General features: G+C 39.7%; 1 protein-coding gene across 7 annotated transcripts in view; it reads right to left on the bottom strand.

The window, feature by feature from the left end:
• The window catches only part of EIPR1 (EARP complex and GARP complex interacting protein 1), a 230,276-nt gene that overhangs the window by 5,713 nt on the left and 207,267 nt on the right, over positions 1-17,296 (bottom strand). For all 7 annotated transcript variants that reach the window (XM_069108677.1, XM_069108678.1, XM_069108676.1 and 4 more), the window contains 2 exons: positions 16,825-16,992; positions 15,276-15,443 (listed from right to left, as the gene is read on the bottom strand). In XM_069108677.1, coding sequence (XP_068964778.1) covers positions 15,276-15,443; positions 16,825-16,992 — 336 coding nt within the window. The remainder of the gene's footprint in view (positions 1-15,275; positions 15,444-16,824; positions 16,993-17,296) is intronic.

Genomic DNA, 17,296 nt, shown 5'->3' with positions numbered 1-17,296 from the left:
GAGAGAGAGAGAGAGAGAGAGAGAGAGAGAGAGAGAGAGAGTTCTTGTTCTTAAGGAGCCCACAGTCTAATGTGAGCAATTACATGCAAAAAGCTATGCACAAATAAAATATATATTGGTTAAATCATGGATAATATCAGATGGAAGGCATCAAGATTAAAGAAGAATGGGAACATCTTTTTGCAGAAGGTGGAATATAACCAAGCCTTGAAGGAAGTCAGGGATTCTAGGAGGAAGAGATGAAGAGGAAGAGAGTTCATGAGAGATAGCCAGTAAATATGACCAGAGCCTGGAAATGGAGTGCCTTGTACAAGGAATAGGAGAGAGGTCAGTGTCACAAGATCAAAGTGTATGTTGGGAGGGAAGAGCAGGTAAGGTATAAGAAGAATGGAAACATAGAAAAAGACCAAGTTTAAAAAGCCAAACAAGAGGTAATAGGGACACACTAGAATTTACCAAATGCAGGAGGGGTTATGGCATCTGTGTGTGAAATGGCCAATCTGAGTGCTTCAGTAAGATCAATTTAACAGATAAGTGGATGATAGAAGGGGTGGAGAGAGACTTAGGGCAGGGAAATCAACCATTAATAGTCCAGGAAGGAGAAATGAGTGTGGACCAGGGCAGTGGCAGTATCAGAGGAGAAATGGGGGCTTATATAAGACATGTAAACAAAAGCAGAAATGACAGGACTTGACAATTTATTGGATATGAAGGATGAGAGAAGGATGTGAACCTGGGTGATTGGAAAGATGGTGACATTGTTGAAAGTAATAAAGAAGTTGGGGGGGGGGGGGTTGGGAGAAAGTGGTTTTAGTTTTGGGTATATTAAGTTTAAGGTATCTATAGGACATCCAGTTCAGGATGTCCAATAAGCAGTTGGAGATGTGAGACTAGAGGTTCAGAGAGAGACTAGGGCTGAACAAGTAGATTATAACTGTACGTGGAAGTAGATGACATCATCAAGTTAAACAGAACAGATGAAGAAAGAGAAGGGATCCAAGAACAGAGCCTTGGGGAATACCCACAGCTAGTGTCCATGAGCTGAATGAAGGAGTAGCAAAGGAAACTGAAGAGCAGTTTGTAATGGAAATGCAAATTTAAGATCTTCCCTGCCCCTAGGCCCTTTGATAGGCTTAAGAGACTCTGAGAACCTTCCTTGATTTGAAAATATACTCTGCCCCCTAATAGACTGAATGTGGTCACATGGAGCCCGTGGCAGGAGGCTTGGTTTTCAGGAATGCTCACACCTTGATACTGTGTGATTGGACAGTGAGTCAAGAGGGTGGTTACAGTCTCTGACCCAGGAGAAGGCTATATAATCCCTGATGTGAGGCTTTGCTTTGGGGCTCACTTTGAGAAGTGTTGTGTGACTTGACCAGATGAGACTCTGGGTAGCCATTGTTGAGCTTCCCCCCCCCCCACTTTGAAAACCCAGATGTTGATGTTTCCCTCTCTGGTAACTGTGATTTTGTATGGATGTAATAATGGTTGGACAGTTTGGAAGCCTGTCTGCTTGATCTGTTTCTCTATCTTATAACTTCTGTCTGTATACTCTGAAGTTCAGGGTGCTGACCTTTTTCCCCTGAACTAGGTAAATGATATATGTTTGATTGATTAAAATAAGCTTGTCAGCCCATTTTGAGCTGCTTCCCTTTGGAAAAGCAGATCTAAGAACCTGTGTTGGCAGCCACCCCGGGGATGCTGGGGTGCTTGCTGCTATAGTCATATATGTTGGAGAACCAAGAAAGGCTGGTATCTTAAAAACCAAAATAAGAGAATATCAAGGAAGAGAAGGCAAATGGCAATGTCAAAGGTTGCAGAGAGGTCCAAGAAGAATGAGGATTAAGAAAAGACCAATAGATTTGACAATTAAGAAATATTTGGTAACTCTGGAGAGAGCAATTTCAGCTCCATGATGAGGTTCAAAGCCAAACGATAGAGACTTAAGAAGAGAATAAGGGGATGGCTAGGTGGCGCAGTGAATAGAGCACTGGCCCTGGAGTCAAGAGGACCTGAGTTCAAATCTGGCTTCTGACACTTAACACTTACTAGCCATGTAACCTTGGGCATGTCACTTAACCCTAACTGCCCTGCCTTCCCCCCTCAAAAAAAGCACAGGAAAAAAAAGAAGACAGTAAGAGGAATGGAAGTAAAGGCAACTGCCATAGATAGCCTTCTCATGGAACTTAATCATAAAAGGCCGGGGTGATAAGGGATAATAATAGTGAGAGGGGATGGATGGATCAAATGATTATTTTTGAGGATGGAGGAGAAATGGGTATGTTTGTAGGTAGCAGGGAATCAGTCAGGAGACAAGAAATTGAAGAAAAGTGCAATATTGGGAAGATAGAGGGGGAAATCTGCTGGAGGAGATGGAATAGGATGGAATGGGATCACTTATGAAGGTAGGGTGGCTTGCTTTGGCAAGGAGAAGGGCTATCTCTTCATGTGAGATGGGGTGAGAAAAGAATCAATGACAGAAAGCATCTAAGTGATATGAGTTGAAGGGACACAGAGAAGGGAGAACTCTTGAATGGCCTCTATTTTTGCTGTAAAATATGAGACAAGGTGAACAGCTAAGAGGGTGGAGGGAGGGGGAAGTATAAGAGGTTTGAAGAGGGATGAAAAGGTTTGGAAAAGCCACTGTGTGGTGAGATAGTGAATCCATTAGTGTTGGGGGCCAGGAAGTAATGGTATATGGGCTAGTGCCTGCTTGCTTGATGTATGACCTTAAAAGGTAATGAATAGAGCTGTAGAAGATGATTGGCTATGTGTACCTATAAATTGCTCTGATACGGAAGTCAGGTCTCTTTTTGTCGCGATGTAGCTGAGCCTGAATAAACAACTCCTTCAAACCTCGGGTGCTCTGTCTGGTAATTCCTCCTAGGAGGCCGGTGGTAATTCCTCCTAGGAGGCCGGTGACGACCGAAGACTTACTATGGGTAAGTGAGAGGACGGGATATCAATAGCCCCCCACAACTGGTGCCCAACGAGGGGCGTGGGTAGGGTCTGAGAAGACCGTCTGGGCTATAAATTAGCTCTCCAGACAGCCTCATCGGTAAAAGAGTACCGTTGAGAAGATGGGACTGGCAATGAGTGCAGGGGAAATAAGTGTCCCCGCAATTTTGCCCGAGGAGAAAGGAGTTATTGCCGCGCAGCTTTACAAAGTGTGCGCGAAGGGTGGCGTAAAGATACCAATAAGAATGTGCCGCCAGTTTGTAGAAAAAATATGGACCATCTGCCCCTGGATACAACATGCAGGGGTGCAGCTAGGCCGATGGGCCGTGGTGGGGCGAATGGGTGGAAGGAAGCCGTCCTCCTCCCTTCAACCTTGCCGGAGGCCCGATCACTTTTAAGAAGCAGATAGATAACACCTTAAGTCCCACCTAATTACTCTTTCTGGTTTAGGTGATTAAATTGTGGGTTCGAGTCCCACTTAGTTGCTTGTTTAGAATGAGTGGTACATGTTTTGAGTGATTGGTACTGTGCACAGAACTGTTACGTGTCGTATCTTGTGTTTCTGCTGTGTTCTGTCCCTTCTGTGTCTTTGTTTGTCCTATCCAGTCATCAGGTCCATTATGGGCCAAGGGTCATCCACAGCCGGCCTGTGTATTCCTTTGAAATGCTGTATCTCTTTCCCTCCTTCTTTCCCCTGCTGCTGAGTGCAGGCTGGAAAGGGAGAGAAAGAGAGCAAAATATTGTCTTGTTTAGGTTATATGATGGTAAATGCAAGTGAAAGAGTATAGGAGAAATGTTAGGTTGGAATTAGAAGGAAATAAAGTATGTATATGATTTTAAAGGGGCTTTAATCAAAGTCCAACAGGAAGAGTAACATTTAACTATTTCCTGCCTCACTTAAAAGAGAAAAGTTTTGTGTAACAGAATGCAACTAAAAGGCAACTGAATGCATTCTGGTCATCTTTGAAAAGTGTCACTCCTAATTTGATGCTAAAGAAAAGTTGGAATTCATTTTACTATTTGGCATTTAGGCAAATTGGAATATTTTCCAAGATTTGATACATAAGGTGAGGTTTTTGGGTTCTCTAGAACTGGGATAAGGGAGTAGGCGCCACTCCCTCTCCCCTTGCTAGGGAAGTCAAAGCTATCACTTTCAAAGAAGTTTCTAAGGAGTGGACACAAAATTTATTGGAGTAAAAGTTGGAACAGCTAAAAACATTGGGGGGAGGCATTGCAGCTATATTGAGGGCCCCTGGGGCATGCAGACGACCCTCTTTCCTTTCAAATCCCGGGGACCACAACCAAGCTCTGCAACTGTGGGGAGAGGAGAAAAGCCTCTGCACTTGGTAAGCCTAATTTTCTATCAATAATTTTGGTATGTGATGAATCGGAAATGCAATTAATGTCATTATGTCATTGTTCTATTATGGTATCTCTAAATTGTAAAATCTAAATTGTAAAGTCCTCTTATACTGTAAAAATTGAGTGACAAATCAGTTTTCAATCTGAGTTTTGTTGAAACTAAAAGATGGAGAAAAAGTTGTGTAAAACTAGCTATGTTACTTTATCAGTTCTGCTAACCCTATGTTATAATGTTATTTTCATGTGAATTGGATTTTTTATGTTATAATATCTGATGGTTTAAAGCTTTTATATTTGGGATACAAACAAGTAGTAACAATACTGCCAATATTTACTGTGATAGCTGATTGTCCATTTAACTTTTTAGCTATTCTGGAAATATACAGTGATTATAAGTTGATTGGTTGTATGGCAGCAAAAAAAAAAAAAGGATTTTAGTTGAGTATAACTTCATGTGGAGTTTTAAGGTCATCAGATTGGTAATTCATTTGTTCTTATTTCGAAGTTCAAACTTGAGATGATATCATTACTGGTAAACATCTGTACTATCTATGCTGTATGAAAAGCAGTTTCTCTTAAAGTTTTGGAGTATTGTAATTTGGGAAAATCTTAAGCTTCCAAGTCTATCTTTGTTTAAAAGGAAGTTTCAGTTAAGATTGTTTGAAATTGTAAGACTGTTAACTAAGTTATTGGGCTACTGTTTTAATGCTAAAACCTAAAACTGTGACAACTTTATACTGACTAGTTCTGCTCATTCAGAACAGTCCCTCTACTACTGTATAATGTTGTAAAATTACCTGGGAAAGCGAACTTGTATGAAGCTCCTAAGCTATAAGCTTGACTTACTGAGAAGCAGCAAAGTCTATGTACAAAAGAGTAAAAAGGATCTCTAACAATTGGCCTTACCAGGACAATCTCAGAAAATTGTGAAGGGAAAGATGTTAAAGGGAATCCCTTATGTATATGAGTCCTGGCAAATCTTTGTGGTATATTGCAACTTAATGAGAGTAAATGGATGTTAAGATAAGAAGATTTGGGGACAAATGGGGATTTCCAAGCCCCTCCTGTCTCTAAATAGTGGTATGGATACCTTTGTATCAGATGGTTTAAGTATGTTGAGAAGGGTGTGAGGAAGTTTTTAAGGAAGACAGAAAGATTTGTAACTAGATTTTATAATTAATAGCTCAATCATATTTGAGAAGAAAAGGAAATAAGAATACAAATGCAATATTGAATCATTATCCCATGGACTGAGATTGGGATTATAAAGTTACTGTAGAAAAGTTATATCTGTGTATATGTCATAGGGATCCCAGTGTATTTCAAAGTATAATTGGGTATTAATGCCATTGACTGAATTAATTGTTGGGATTAAATCAGAGACACTTTAGTTGAGAGAACGGAAATTTTAGTGTGAGATCAGATTAAGCATAGTTACAGAAAGATGAGGAATCTTGGGCAGTAGATGCAAATCTATTAGGGCAATGATTTATAAACCTGATGGGAGATTTGACTTTACGAACACCTATGGGGTTCCTTTGAAAAGGAATGTATCCCACCTATTCCTGAGTCTAGCATTGAGGTGGAATGGATACTGCATGGTTGGATATCTGTAACTAACCCGAATTTAAACAGAATCAAGGGTGTTCTATCCTGTCATATTTGGAATGTCACAGGTCCCTGTTTTTTTTTTTCCTTCTATAGCAGGTTTCTATGATCGGAGCAGGGAGTCAGTAAAGGATGTGAGCTCTTTCGTGTTAGCCTACTGGAAAATCTAATATTATTTTATCTAAGATTAGAACATGTACAGAAAGTTATGCAAACTGCTTAAGATCATTCTAAAAGTTTTATGAGTCTTGAACTGTTTTAAAGAAGGGAAAATACTTTTAGAAGAAATTTTAAATCTCTAGTGGGATTTTGAAAGGCCTATTCTATGGGAAAATATGAAGGACAGTGAAATAGTCTGAGTAATGGGTTATACTAGCCCATACTCACCCCACTTCTGGTCAATTTTCTCTTACTCCTTTTTGGCCCTTGTTTGTCTAATCTTTTTGCTAGATTTGTGTTTTTTTAGGCTCAGCACCCTTCACTGGCAGGTGACTCTTCTGCCGGGAACATTGTCGGCTGAGTATCAACCGTTGCCTGAAGTCGTCACCCATCACCCCTTGGACCTGGCATCGGCCAAATTCCGGACCTTGGCTATGGACCCCACCCCTTGAACGATGATACCCTGAGAGGCAGGGAAAGCTCTTCGCCCCTCCCCAGCGGGAAGTAGCTCGGGAGGCTGAGATCATCGTCCTGTGTCCCCAAATGATTTCGGGTGTCATCTGTTTAAGGGGGGAATGATGGGGTACCTGGGGTCTAGGTCAATTTGTGAAACCAACTTGTGAAAATTGTAACTGCAATTTGTATTGTAAAATTGTTATCTGTAAAATTACTTTCCCAACCTCCGACTCTGCCCCTTCCCCCTACCCCACATTCCACCTAGGCAACACCCTTCGACCCCTTTTGTTCTTACTTAATCTCTTGATTAAGTAATCTAAGCCAGGGCTGGCCCACACCCTCCTTTATCCTTGCCTTTTGTCTCCTTAACCACCTGGCCCAAAGTCTTATCTAAACTGTCTATTCACATGCTCCCCTTGGTCAGCTCTGACCTTTGTCTATGCATTGAGGCCCCCTCTCCTTACTTTTATTCCGGTGAGGGTGGGCGAGAGCATGCAAATTTGCCTAGACAGAAAAGAGCCCCCATACTTGTACCTCTGCTTTTAGGACTTGGTATTGCCGGGTCCACTGCAGTAGGGACCACGGCTTTGGTTAAAGGTAATGAGAATTTCTTATCTCAGCAAGAGCAAATTGATGCCATGATGGAAATGGGTCTCATGGGGTGCCAATGGCACACAACCGGTCTTTGTGTGACCTCTGCCCTGTACCAAAGATATTCTAGGGCAGCTAATCTGTCCTATACTCTGGGTTCATTTTTAAACGGCACATGGAAAAAGCAGTTTACACTGAAGTTAAATGAATTAAGACATGCTATAGTTGTATTGAATTCTACCACCATATCTGGTCCCCAATTATCAGCATGGACTGAGTGGTTCCAAAACATTACCCAATGGTTTGCCTCTTGGGGAGGTTTGGGGGCGTCAAGTATGGTGTTACTCTTGACCATAGGGTTGCTTGTCTGGTACCTCTACCGATTGCAGAGAAGACAACAAGGATATATGTTGCTCACACAAAAGGCCATTATGGCCATTGAGGAAGGAGCAGACCCTCAAGTATGGCTGGCTTCCATGGAAGACATGTAACGCTCTTGAAGTAAGATGGGATCCGTTCTATGACGGGCAACCTCTCCTGACCCGGCCGCCTAAGACAGGGCCCGAGGGCGTTGGGTTACCGAGGACGGGTAAGGTTCAGGGATCAGGAGATGACCCAAGCCAGAACATCCTGCATTCCCCTACTGCCGCCAGGGTCTGCTAAATTCAGGTTATTGCAACTGCACCGCTTAAGGCTGTACCGGACAAGCATCCTGATTAAACAAAAAGGGGGAGATGTTGGGGGCCAGGAAGTAATGGTATATGGGCTAGTGCCTGCTTGCTTGATGTATGACCTTAAAAGGTAATGAATAGAGCTGTAGAAGATGATTGGCTATGTGTACCTATAAATTGCTCTGATACGGAAGTCAGGTCTCTTTTTGTCGCGATGTAGCTGAGCCTGAATAAACAACTCCTTCAAACCTCGGGTGCTCTGTCTGGTAATTCCTCCTAGGAGGCCGGTGACGACCGAAGACTTACTATGGGTAAGTGAGAGGACGGGATATCAATAGCCCCCCACACATTAGCAGGTATAAAAGGATTACTTTTCTGCCAGGAGGGCCCATTTGAAATTATGTAACACAAATTTGTAGTGGCCTAGGCAGCAGTTTCTGGTAGTGTGTCCAGTCAGCATAGTTTCTTGATTTTGTCCAGTTTCATTCTGTAGCATCTGATCAGGAGCAAAGGATGGTGGGAGCAATTCAAGGCTGTGGTACGGCAGGTCAGGATCTTTCAAAGGAAAAAGGGACAAGGGACTTAAGAAAAAAGATCACTGTAGAATTAAAGTGGTTCAACAAGAGATCAAGACAGGAAAGGGAAGAGAGTCATCAGAGCAAAGGTGATAGAGAGGACAAGAACCAAAGGGTAGAGAGTTTATATGAGTTCAGAGTTTATGAATATGGATGAGAAATACTTGCAGGTGATGGCAATAACAAAGGTATGGCCTTCTCTGTGTGTAGCTGTGGTACAGTGAAGCAACAGGCCATGGGGAATGAATAAATTGAGGAACTCAGAGGTTAGTATGTTTGAAGGAGTATCAATAGGTCTTCAGAAGTCCCCTACCATGAGGGCAGGAATTGAGGAGGAAAGAAAGACTGAGTCAGGCATTGAATTAATCCAAGAAGAAAAGTGTACTAAAGTTCTATAGACAATAGCCACCAGAATTTTGATTGCATAATAAATATGGATTAAATGAACCTCAAAGGAGGATTTTCAGAAATTTTTCCAAGATCATCTAGTCCAACTCCCACAAAGGTTCTCAAGGTAAGAATATGTAGCAATATGGGAATTCAAACCCAGATCCTACAGCTCCAAATCCACACTCTCCATTACACTACATGAGGGGGGAGGGAGGGGTGCAGGTGTGTGTGCATGCACACGTGTATGTGTGTGTGTGTGTAAATAATAAACACACACATATTACTTCATTCAACACTTATTAAGTGTCTACTATACAAAAAGCCTTGAGCTACATTCTGGAAGAGATAGAAGGATAAGATACAGCTCCTGCCCTCCATGAATTCACACCAAGCTGGGGAAACAAGATGTATATCCATCAGCTAAACAACAACAAAAGATAGTCTATGATAAGAGCTAAAACAAATGATACAAAATCACATGCTCTAGGAGGTCTCTGGGTACCACAGAAGAAGCTCAGAGATCTTCTAGTCTAGCTCTCATTTTACAGGTGAAGACACTTACTTCCAAAGAAGTAAAAGAAGTCATCCAAGGTCACATTAATTACAATTATTAAATGCAATTAATTACAAAGCCACAAACATAGCCTAAATCTGACCACTTCAGGTCCAGTGATTTTTCCCCCCTATATCATGCATCTTCCCTTCTAGCATTAGGAAATCCTTCTTCTTTCTTCTTTAGGAAGAAACAAAGTTTAATTTCATTCTGGAATGCTTAGTGAACTAGTTTGAGAGTTTACTATATTGTATAACTACTAGTATGATATGTAGGTAAAGAGCCTGCTACTGGCCTAGTTACTGAGCCTCCAGGGCTATGTGTATCCTGGGACACAGGACAGAATCCTAAAGAAGCTTTAGGGCTTGATTTTAATACCTGTATTTTCTATAGAGTTCAGAGGGATGTTCTAACATATCAGCTGAGGGAACTGTGTTTCCATTTTCTCAAACACAGATGGATTTGGAAGATAAAAAAAAGTTATTGGGGATCTGAGAAAGATGATTTTTGTGACTCAGTGATTTTTCAAAGGGGAGACAAAGTAGATACTCGGCACTTGATGATTTGGAATGGAGTTTTACCTATTGAAATTTGTCTTTGAAAGGTTTAAAAGGACTTTTAAAAGAAAAGGAGACAAAGAGCTTCCCAAAGCCTCCCCATTTCCATCTTAACTTCAGATTTTAGCCTAACACATTGGAGACCACTCAGAGCAATCCAATAAAGAATTATTCTGTGGAAAGGAAATTATTAAGATTTCTCATAACTTCCCACATCTCTATTGCCATTTGACTCTAAAATTCTCTCTCCTGTGTGCAAGGAGTCACTGATACATGTGTCAGCATAAGGCTTTTATCACTTAGAAAGACATGGACCGAGACACACAGATGGCAAACTTATCAAATTTGTCCATGGCAGGAAGCTTAGACAGCTGATGTATTGATGACTGTCTCAGGATCTAAAAAGATCTCAACAGAGTAGAACCAGGGTCCAGTCTGATTAAATGAAATATGCTAAGGATGAATGCAAACTCTTAAATTTGAGTTAAAAAAAATTAACAGTGCAAAAACAGTTAAGTTTCTACACTGCAAGTTAGGTAAAGGGGGCTTATGAATTTTATATAATAAAATATAAATTATAAATAAAATAAATATGTAAGTTATAAATGAGAAAGAATCAAAGAAGGTATTAACACATGATAGTGATGGATATTTAATTTAATTATTATGATATTTTGAAAAAAAATTTTATTTGGGCAGCTAGGTGGCAGAGTAGATGAAGTATAGGCCTGAAGGCAGGAAGATTCATTTTTCTGAGTTCAAATCTGCCCTCACATTTACTAGCTGTATGACACTGGGCAAGTCATTGTCCAGTCTTCAGTCCCTCACCTGTAAAATGAACTAGAGAAAGAAACAGCAAACCACTCCAGTACCTTTGCCAAGAAAGCTCCAAGTGAGTAGGACCCAACTGAAATGACTATGCAACAACAATTTTGATTTACTTTATTTATATTAGCTATATTTTGAAAAATATAACTAGGCATTATGAGGGTTCTCTTAGGTCTTTTGTTTAGCATAAATAGTGTAATAAAGCAAAGCAATCAGAATTTCTAGTCCCCTAGAGCCCAAGAACAAAATGAATACTTAAGTTAGGGCAATTGTGATATTGTATTAATTGAGTTTATACTTCTTCTAAATGTTCTTTGCTCCTGGCAGTACTTCAAACAATTTTTGAAAGACTCATAGAAATATGAAGCCTGGGAGATGCCCTTTTCCTACATATGAAAAGATAACATAACTCGTTTCCAAGTCGAGAGGTCTGGACTACCCCTCCTAGCATACCTCCATTACTTTCTTTGAAGTGTGGGTCAAAACTTATCGTGGCTAGGAAGCTCTCTATGTGCACCTACAGCACTTCATTATCCTTAAGCACCGATATCGTTTATATTTTCATTTTCAATTGCAGATATATTGTTCTGTAAGTGGTCTCAATTCTGTTCACAGGTGAATGAACTCCTTATAGATCCAACCTTCTTTTTGTTGCTTTACAGCACTGAGCACACAGGGCTCTGCACATAATGGGTCTGTAATTCATGTATTTCAAAACTCCATAATTAGAGGGCTTGGCTCATCAATTGAAAGTTTAATATTCCAAATGAATTGGAAAACGCTTATGGGTTAAGTGCTTGTTATTTTCTGAATTTAAAAAGATATGTAGACAAATTAAATGAAAAATAATTCCAAAAACAACTGGGAAATTACCAGAACAAACACACTTTGCTTTCTCCATGTTTGGGCATGTTTGACAGACAGCAAATGCTTCATAAGTCCCTAATACAGCTCTACTGAAGACTACCTACATGGAAATGGGCCAATACAACAACTATTCACAGAGGTTCCAATTAAGGAAATGATCAGGTTTCTTGTCTAATAAAGACTTTACATCAGAGTCACTGAAAAACATCTGCTTAACCATATGAAGTACAGTTAACCATAAAGTGCACAAAATCTAGATTTTATAAGGATATATTGTTAGACTGTAATCACTGTTGACTGTGGTTGGATGTTATTCTTTGACCTGTGTTTCTAAGTATCTGAACATGAAAATTAGAAAGAAAACAGAGTCATCTCCTCAGTCTAGGGAAATCCAAACAAATTATAGTTGTAGAGAAAGCCCCAAATATATAGACATTTTCTCACAAAGCAATTTTAAAAGACGCACAAATAGGCACTAGAAGGATACAGATATATGAGTGATATGATGATCTCAAAACTAAATAAAAAAGCTATCTCAAACTTTAGGGACCAAACTATTCAACTGAGTTAGGCTCTATTCCACAAATCACTACTGAGCAAACATTAAGGAATCTTCGAAATCATAAGAATCTGAATTCTTTGAGATAATAACTTAAAAATATTCAGAAGTACAAAGGAGTTTGCTCCAAGTAAAAATCAAGTCTATTGAAAGACACATAAGAGATGTTTTCTTTTAAAATTGAGTCTTGTGACAAAGCTTCATAGATATATTCACAGGGCAGAAGAGCAAGGAATCCTGTCCTGGTTGGAGCAGTTAGAAAACTGCTAGTTAGACCAAGAGTTAGGAAAATAAGACTGTTAAGGCAGAAGCCTCGTTAATATTAGATTGTGACCCTGAGCAAGTCCCTAAACACATATTTGACTATATACTGTTTCGACTATAAATTAGGAATAATAATATCTATTCCAAATAGGGATGTTGTAGGAATTCAATGTTATGATGAATGTGAAGAGACTCTAAAAAGTATAAAAGTACTAGAAAAATATAAAGTTTTTTTTATCATTATAATATTCAACATTATTTACTATCATAAGCAGCCAACCCGGAGGCTGAAACTAAGTGGGGCAGAAATTGGCATAGCAAGTACAAGATCATCAATGACAAATTTTAACTGATATATGCTCTCTCCAAGCTTATTACCATTCTCTTATTTGCTAAATGAGCTGGCCCATTCTCAGTCCTTACCCTTCTCTGAAGATTTTTACATTGTGGATCATCCCTTCCTCCTGAATACTCTCTCCTTAATGGATTTTGGTAACAATGATCCCTTCGTTCTCCTCTCTCTCTAGTTGATGATTTTTCATCTTCTTTGTTAGATCATCATCTATATTCTACTCCTTAACCATGAGTTGGTCCTAAGACTCTGCCTTGGGCCCTCTTCACTCTCTAGTCTCATCAATTCCCATTGATTCAGTTGTCATCTGTATACAGATGACTCATAAATACACACACACACACAATAGCTAACATTTACATAAGTGTTTACTAAGTACTACACTGAGGGTTTCACAATTATTATCTCATTTGAACCTCACAACAGGTACTATTATTACCCTCATTTTATAGATGAGAAAGCTGAGACAACAGAGGTTAAGTGACTTGCACAGGGTCACAGAGTGTGTCTGAGGCTGGATTTGAACTCAAGTCTTCCTGATTCCAGGTCTGATCTATGCACTGTGCCACTTAAATGCCAATTATCTACTGAAATTTCCAACCTCTTATCTCACAGGGACATGTTACGCTTAGCATGTCCAAAACAGAAACCCAATATCTTTTCCTTCAAATAGTGCCCACCTTCTCATCTTCCTACTTCTTCCCAGTCACCAGGTTTGCAATCTCAAGAGTCATCCTCAACTTTTCACTCTACCTAAGCCACTACTGCAAATCAGTTGTCAAGTCTTATCAATTTAAGCTTTCTAACATCTCTTGAACCCATCCTTCTCATTACTCTCATGGGCACCAGCACCAGCACCAGCACAGCACAGTCCTTCAACCCTTTTCATTTGCACTACTTCAATAGCCTCCTAACTGTTCTTCCTGTCTCAAGTCTCTTCCCTCATATTCAGCCTTCACACGGCTGCCAAACTGATGATCTTCAAGCACAAGTCTATGTCCTTCCCTGCCCAAGAAGGGCTCCAGCTGCTTGCCATTGCCTCCAGGATAAAATATAAACTCCTCCATTTGGAATTTAAAATCCTTCACAATCTTTCTCCAACTTTTCTTTCCAGGCTTAACAATTACTCTTTTTTACATACTCTGTGTTGTAGCCAAACTATCCTATATATTGTTTCCCTTAATAGACATTTCATTACCTGCCTCTATAACTTTTCACAGATCATTCTCTGTGCCTGAATTGTACATCCTCCACACTTCAACTTCTTATAATCAATCCCTAGTTTGATTCAAGCCTTAGCTCACATGCCACCTCAAACATAAGGGCTTTTTCTGACCTCTTTCCCCAACCCCAAACACAATTGCTAGGGTCCTTCCCCTAGGCTTAATCTTATTTTGTATTTACTTATCTAGGTACATAATGTTTTCTTCCATTAGAATGTAAGTTCCTTGAGGGTATATTATGGGAATGGGAATTTAAGATCTTCCCTGCCCCTAGGCCCTTTGATAGACTTAAGTGCACCTGGAGCTTGCGGCCAGGAACGCCCACACCTTGGTGCTCTGTGATTGGGCAGCGGGTCAAGAGGTTGCTACATTCTCTGAGCCAGGAGCAGGCTATATAAACCCTGATGTGAGGCTTTGTTTTGGGGCTCACTTTGAGAAGTGTTGTGTGATTTGACCAGATGAGACTCTGGGTAGCCGTTGAGCCCCCCCCCCCCTTTGAAAACCCAGATGCTGATACTTTCTTCTCTGGTAACTGACTAGGTATGAATGTAATGGTCAGACAGTTGGAGGCCTGTCTCCTTGATCTGTCTGTTTCTCTTTCTTCTTGTAACTTCTGTTATATATATAAACTTCTTCTTGTAACTGCTTGTATACTCTGAAGTTCAGGGTGCTGACTTTTTCCCCTGAACTGGGTCAATGATATATTTGATTAATTAAAGCATGATTGTTAACCCATTTTGAGTTGTTTCCTTTAGAAAAGCAGATCTAAGAACCTATGTTGGAAGGCACCCTGGGGATGCTGGGGTGCTTGCTGCTACAGGGTAGGGGTTGTTTTCGGTTGTTGGATTTTTTTTTCCCTTGAGTCCTCAGTACTTAACACAATACCTAGCACATAGTATTGACTTAACAATAATTTGTTGAATTGAGCATAAATCACAGTGTATAAGAAGACCAAGTGGTGACAGTCCTCAAATCATCATATACTATTTTCTGGTTGGAGTTTAAATTTGTTTCTGAGAGAGCAATCTTAAGAACTAGAAGCAACAACAAGAGGAAGTCTTTGACAATTTTGGTGACTCCCAGACTAGGGCATCTGCAATCAGACCACTGTTCCACTGACTTTAAAAAGGAAACCTTTGTGAAGAAGGGAGATTTCAAAGATAACTACTGTATATGATTGAAAGTTTTATAGAAAAACCACGTACAACAGCAGATCATCCAAGAGAATAAAAAGAATGACACAATGTTTGAAAAAGTCACTTTTCCCCTAAACAAAATAATTAAAGGAAAAGCCATCCTTACTTCTCTTCCTGATGGTGTTCTTCTTGGTCACTAAGATCATCGTCATCTACCAAATGACCAAAGGGCTCTGAGGAGATAGACACCATGTTTGAAAGAATGACTCTGCTGTCACTGCTTCCCGTGAGGATCAGCTGGTCATGAGAGTGGTTGTAGCGAACATTCCACACCCTACAGAAGGTGACAGAAATTACATAGGAGGAGGTTGGCTATTTAATGCAAATGACTAGAAAGGCATACTGTTTGATACTGAGGATCCTGTCTGAGAGTCAGAAGACTGGAAAACATTCCCCAAAAGTTCTCAACAGATTATGGTCTATCTCCAAGTTGTTTGGATTGAAGCTACCTTTGGAGGCTTTTTCCCCCTAAAGCATTATCTTAAATCTGAGCAAAACAAAAAGATGCAAGGAAGAAGACTGAAAGATAAAATGGGGGGGGGGGGGAGAACAATGTTTTATTGTTCAATGACAAGCATTCTAAAATTCTAAATACAAAAAAGTTTCCTTAAAAACAATGTGGATTAGAATTAAATGAAATCTCAAGACAATCCCACAGCAAACAGTTAAAATAAATTCTACAACAAAAAGAGAATTAAAGTTTACTTCAGTGCTTAAATCTTATGTACTGTTAATGCACAAAGTCTAGGAATATATCTTTAAGTCTATAGTTGCTATTACCATCAGTATGATTAAATAAGATCACTGATTTAGTGCTGGAAGGGTTCATCTATTAAAAACCTCTTCGTCTTACAAATGGGGAAACTGAGTCAGTCAGCATTTATTCAACTGAAAGCCAGAGACTTAAAATGACTTGTCCATAGGCACACAGGGAGTAAAATAAGAGTTAAATAAGATCTGAACTCAGGTCTTGTAGTTCCAAAACCTTCTACCTTCCTAAAAGACCCAGGTGGTTTGCTGAGTTCCTGTGATTCTGTCAATATTAAAGTGAAACCCAGGAATAATAACAAAACAAACAAATGAGGGAAAGTGGAATCATTAAACCTGGGTTTGAAACTTAGCTCCACAGCTTTCTTGCTATGTGACCTTGAGGAGTTATGTTACCTCCTGGGCCTCCTTTGTTTTCAACTATAAAAAAGCAGACACTAAGATCTACACCTACAGAGCTGTTGTGAGTCTCAAATGAAATAACATATATAATGCTGCCATTGTAAAGTATTAGGAACAAGTTGCTTTTATTATCATCATAGCCACTATCACCAACAGCAATGAACCCCTCTATTTCCTCAAACAGGAAAAATATATTTGTACAAACCTTCATGAACTGCACACATATTTTCTTTAGTGATTTATAAAAAGAACACACTAAAAATTACCCAAAAAACTGGAACTTCTTTTCCCCACTGTTAACTTATAAATTGTTAAAAGAAAATTCAAATTTGAAATTAATGTTTTTATATAAAAGGAAAAAAAAGTGAATGATCCACATAAGCCCACAAAACTTTTTTTTACCTTTTTATATAGCAAAGTAATTATCAAAATAAGTAATATAACCCTATGTGCCCCCAAACCAGCATACAAAAAGCTCGTGTTACCAATGGGAATGCTCATCGAGTGTCTTCACAGGCTCACCAACATTTCTAGTGTCCCAGAACTTCACCTTGCAGTCATCTCCACAACTAGCCAGGTAGTACTGTTTATTGGGATTAAAGTCAAGGTCCCGTACCAGCTGTCCATGGGCATTTTCTATGCAATAAATCTGGCTGGAAAACAATAAAAATAACAGCATATAAAAATAAACTGATTAGGAAAAATAGTTGTACTTGTTATTAACCAAACTGGTTTCCCAGTAATTTGTTTATTCCCTGGGCACTAAGAGTTCTGGTGGTTCCGTTGCTGGGATGTTAGGGATAAGTTTGGGGAAATCCCAGTTGGTATCACAAGGGGCTTAAGTGGATTTCCCAACTCTTTTCAAAACCTTTTTTTCCCCTTTGAGGAGTTTGTTGTGCATAACACCAAATGAAACAGTAGATGCAACTTGAAATAACCTTCATCTAAGTGTAAATA

The sequence above is a fragment of the Petaurus breviceps genome, unplaced genomic scaffold (assembly GCF_028583685.1).
Source record: "Petaurus breviceps papuanus isolate PSGF00001 unplaced genomic scaffold, PetGlider_PUasm1.0 90418, whole genome shotgun sequence".
Lineage (NCBI taxonomy): Eukaryota > Metazoa > Chordata > Mammalia > Diprotodontia > Petauridae > Petaurus > Petaurus breviceps.
The sequence above is the reverse complement of the archived record's forward strand: the minus strand, read 5'-3'. Positions and strand labels throughout refer to the sequence as shown.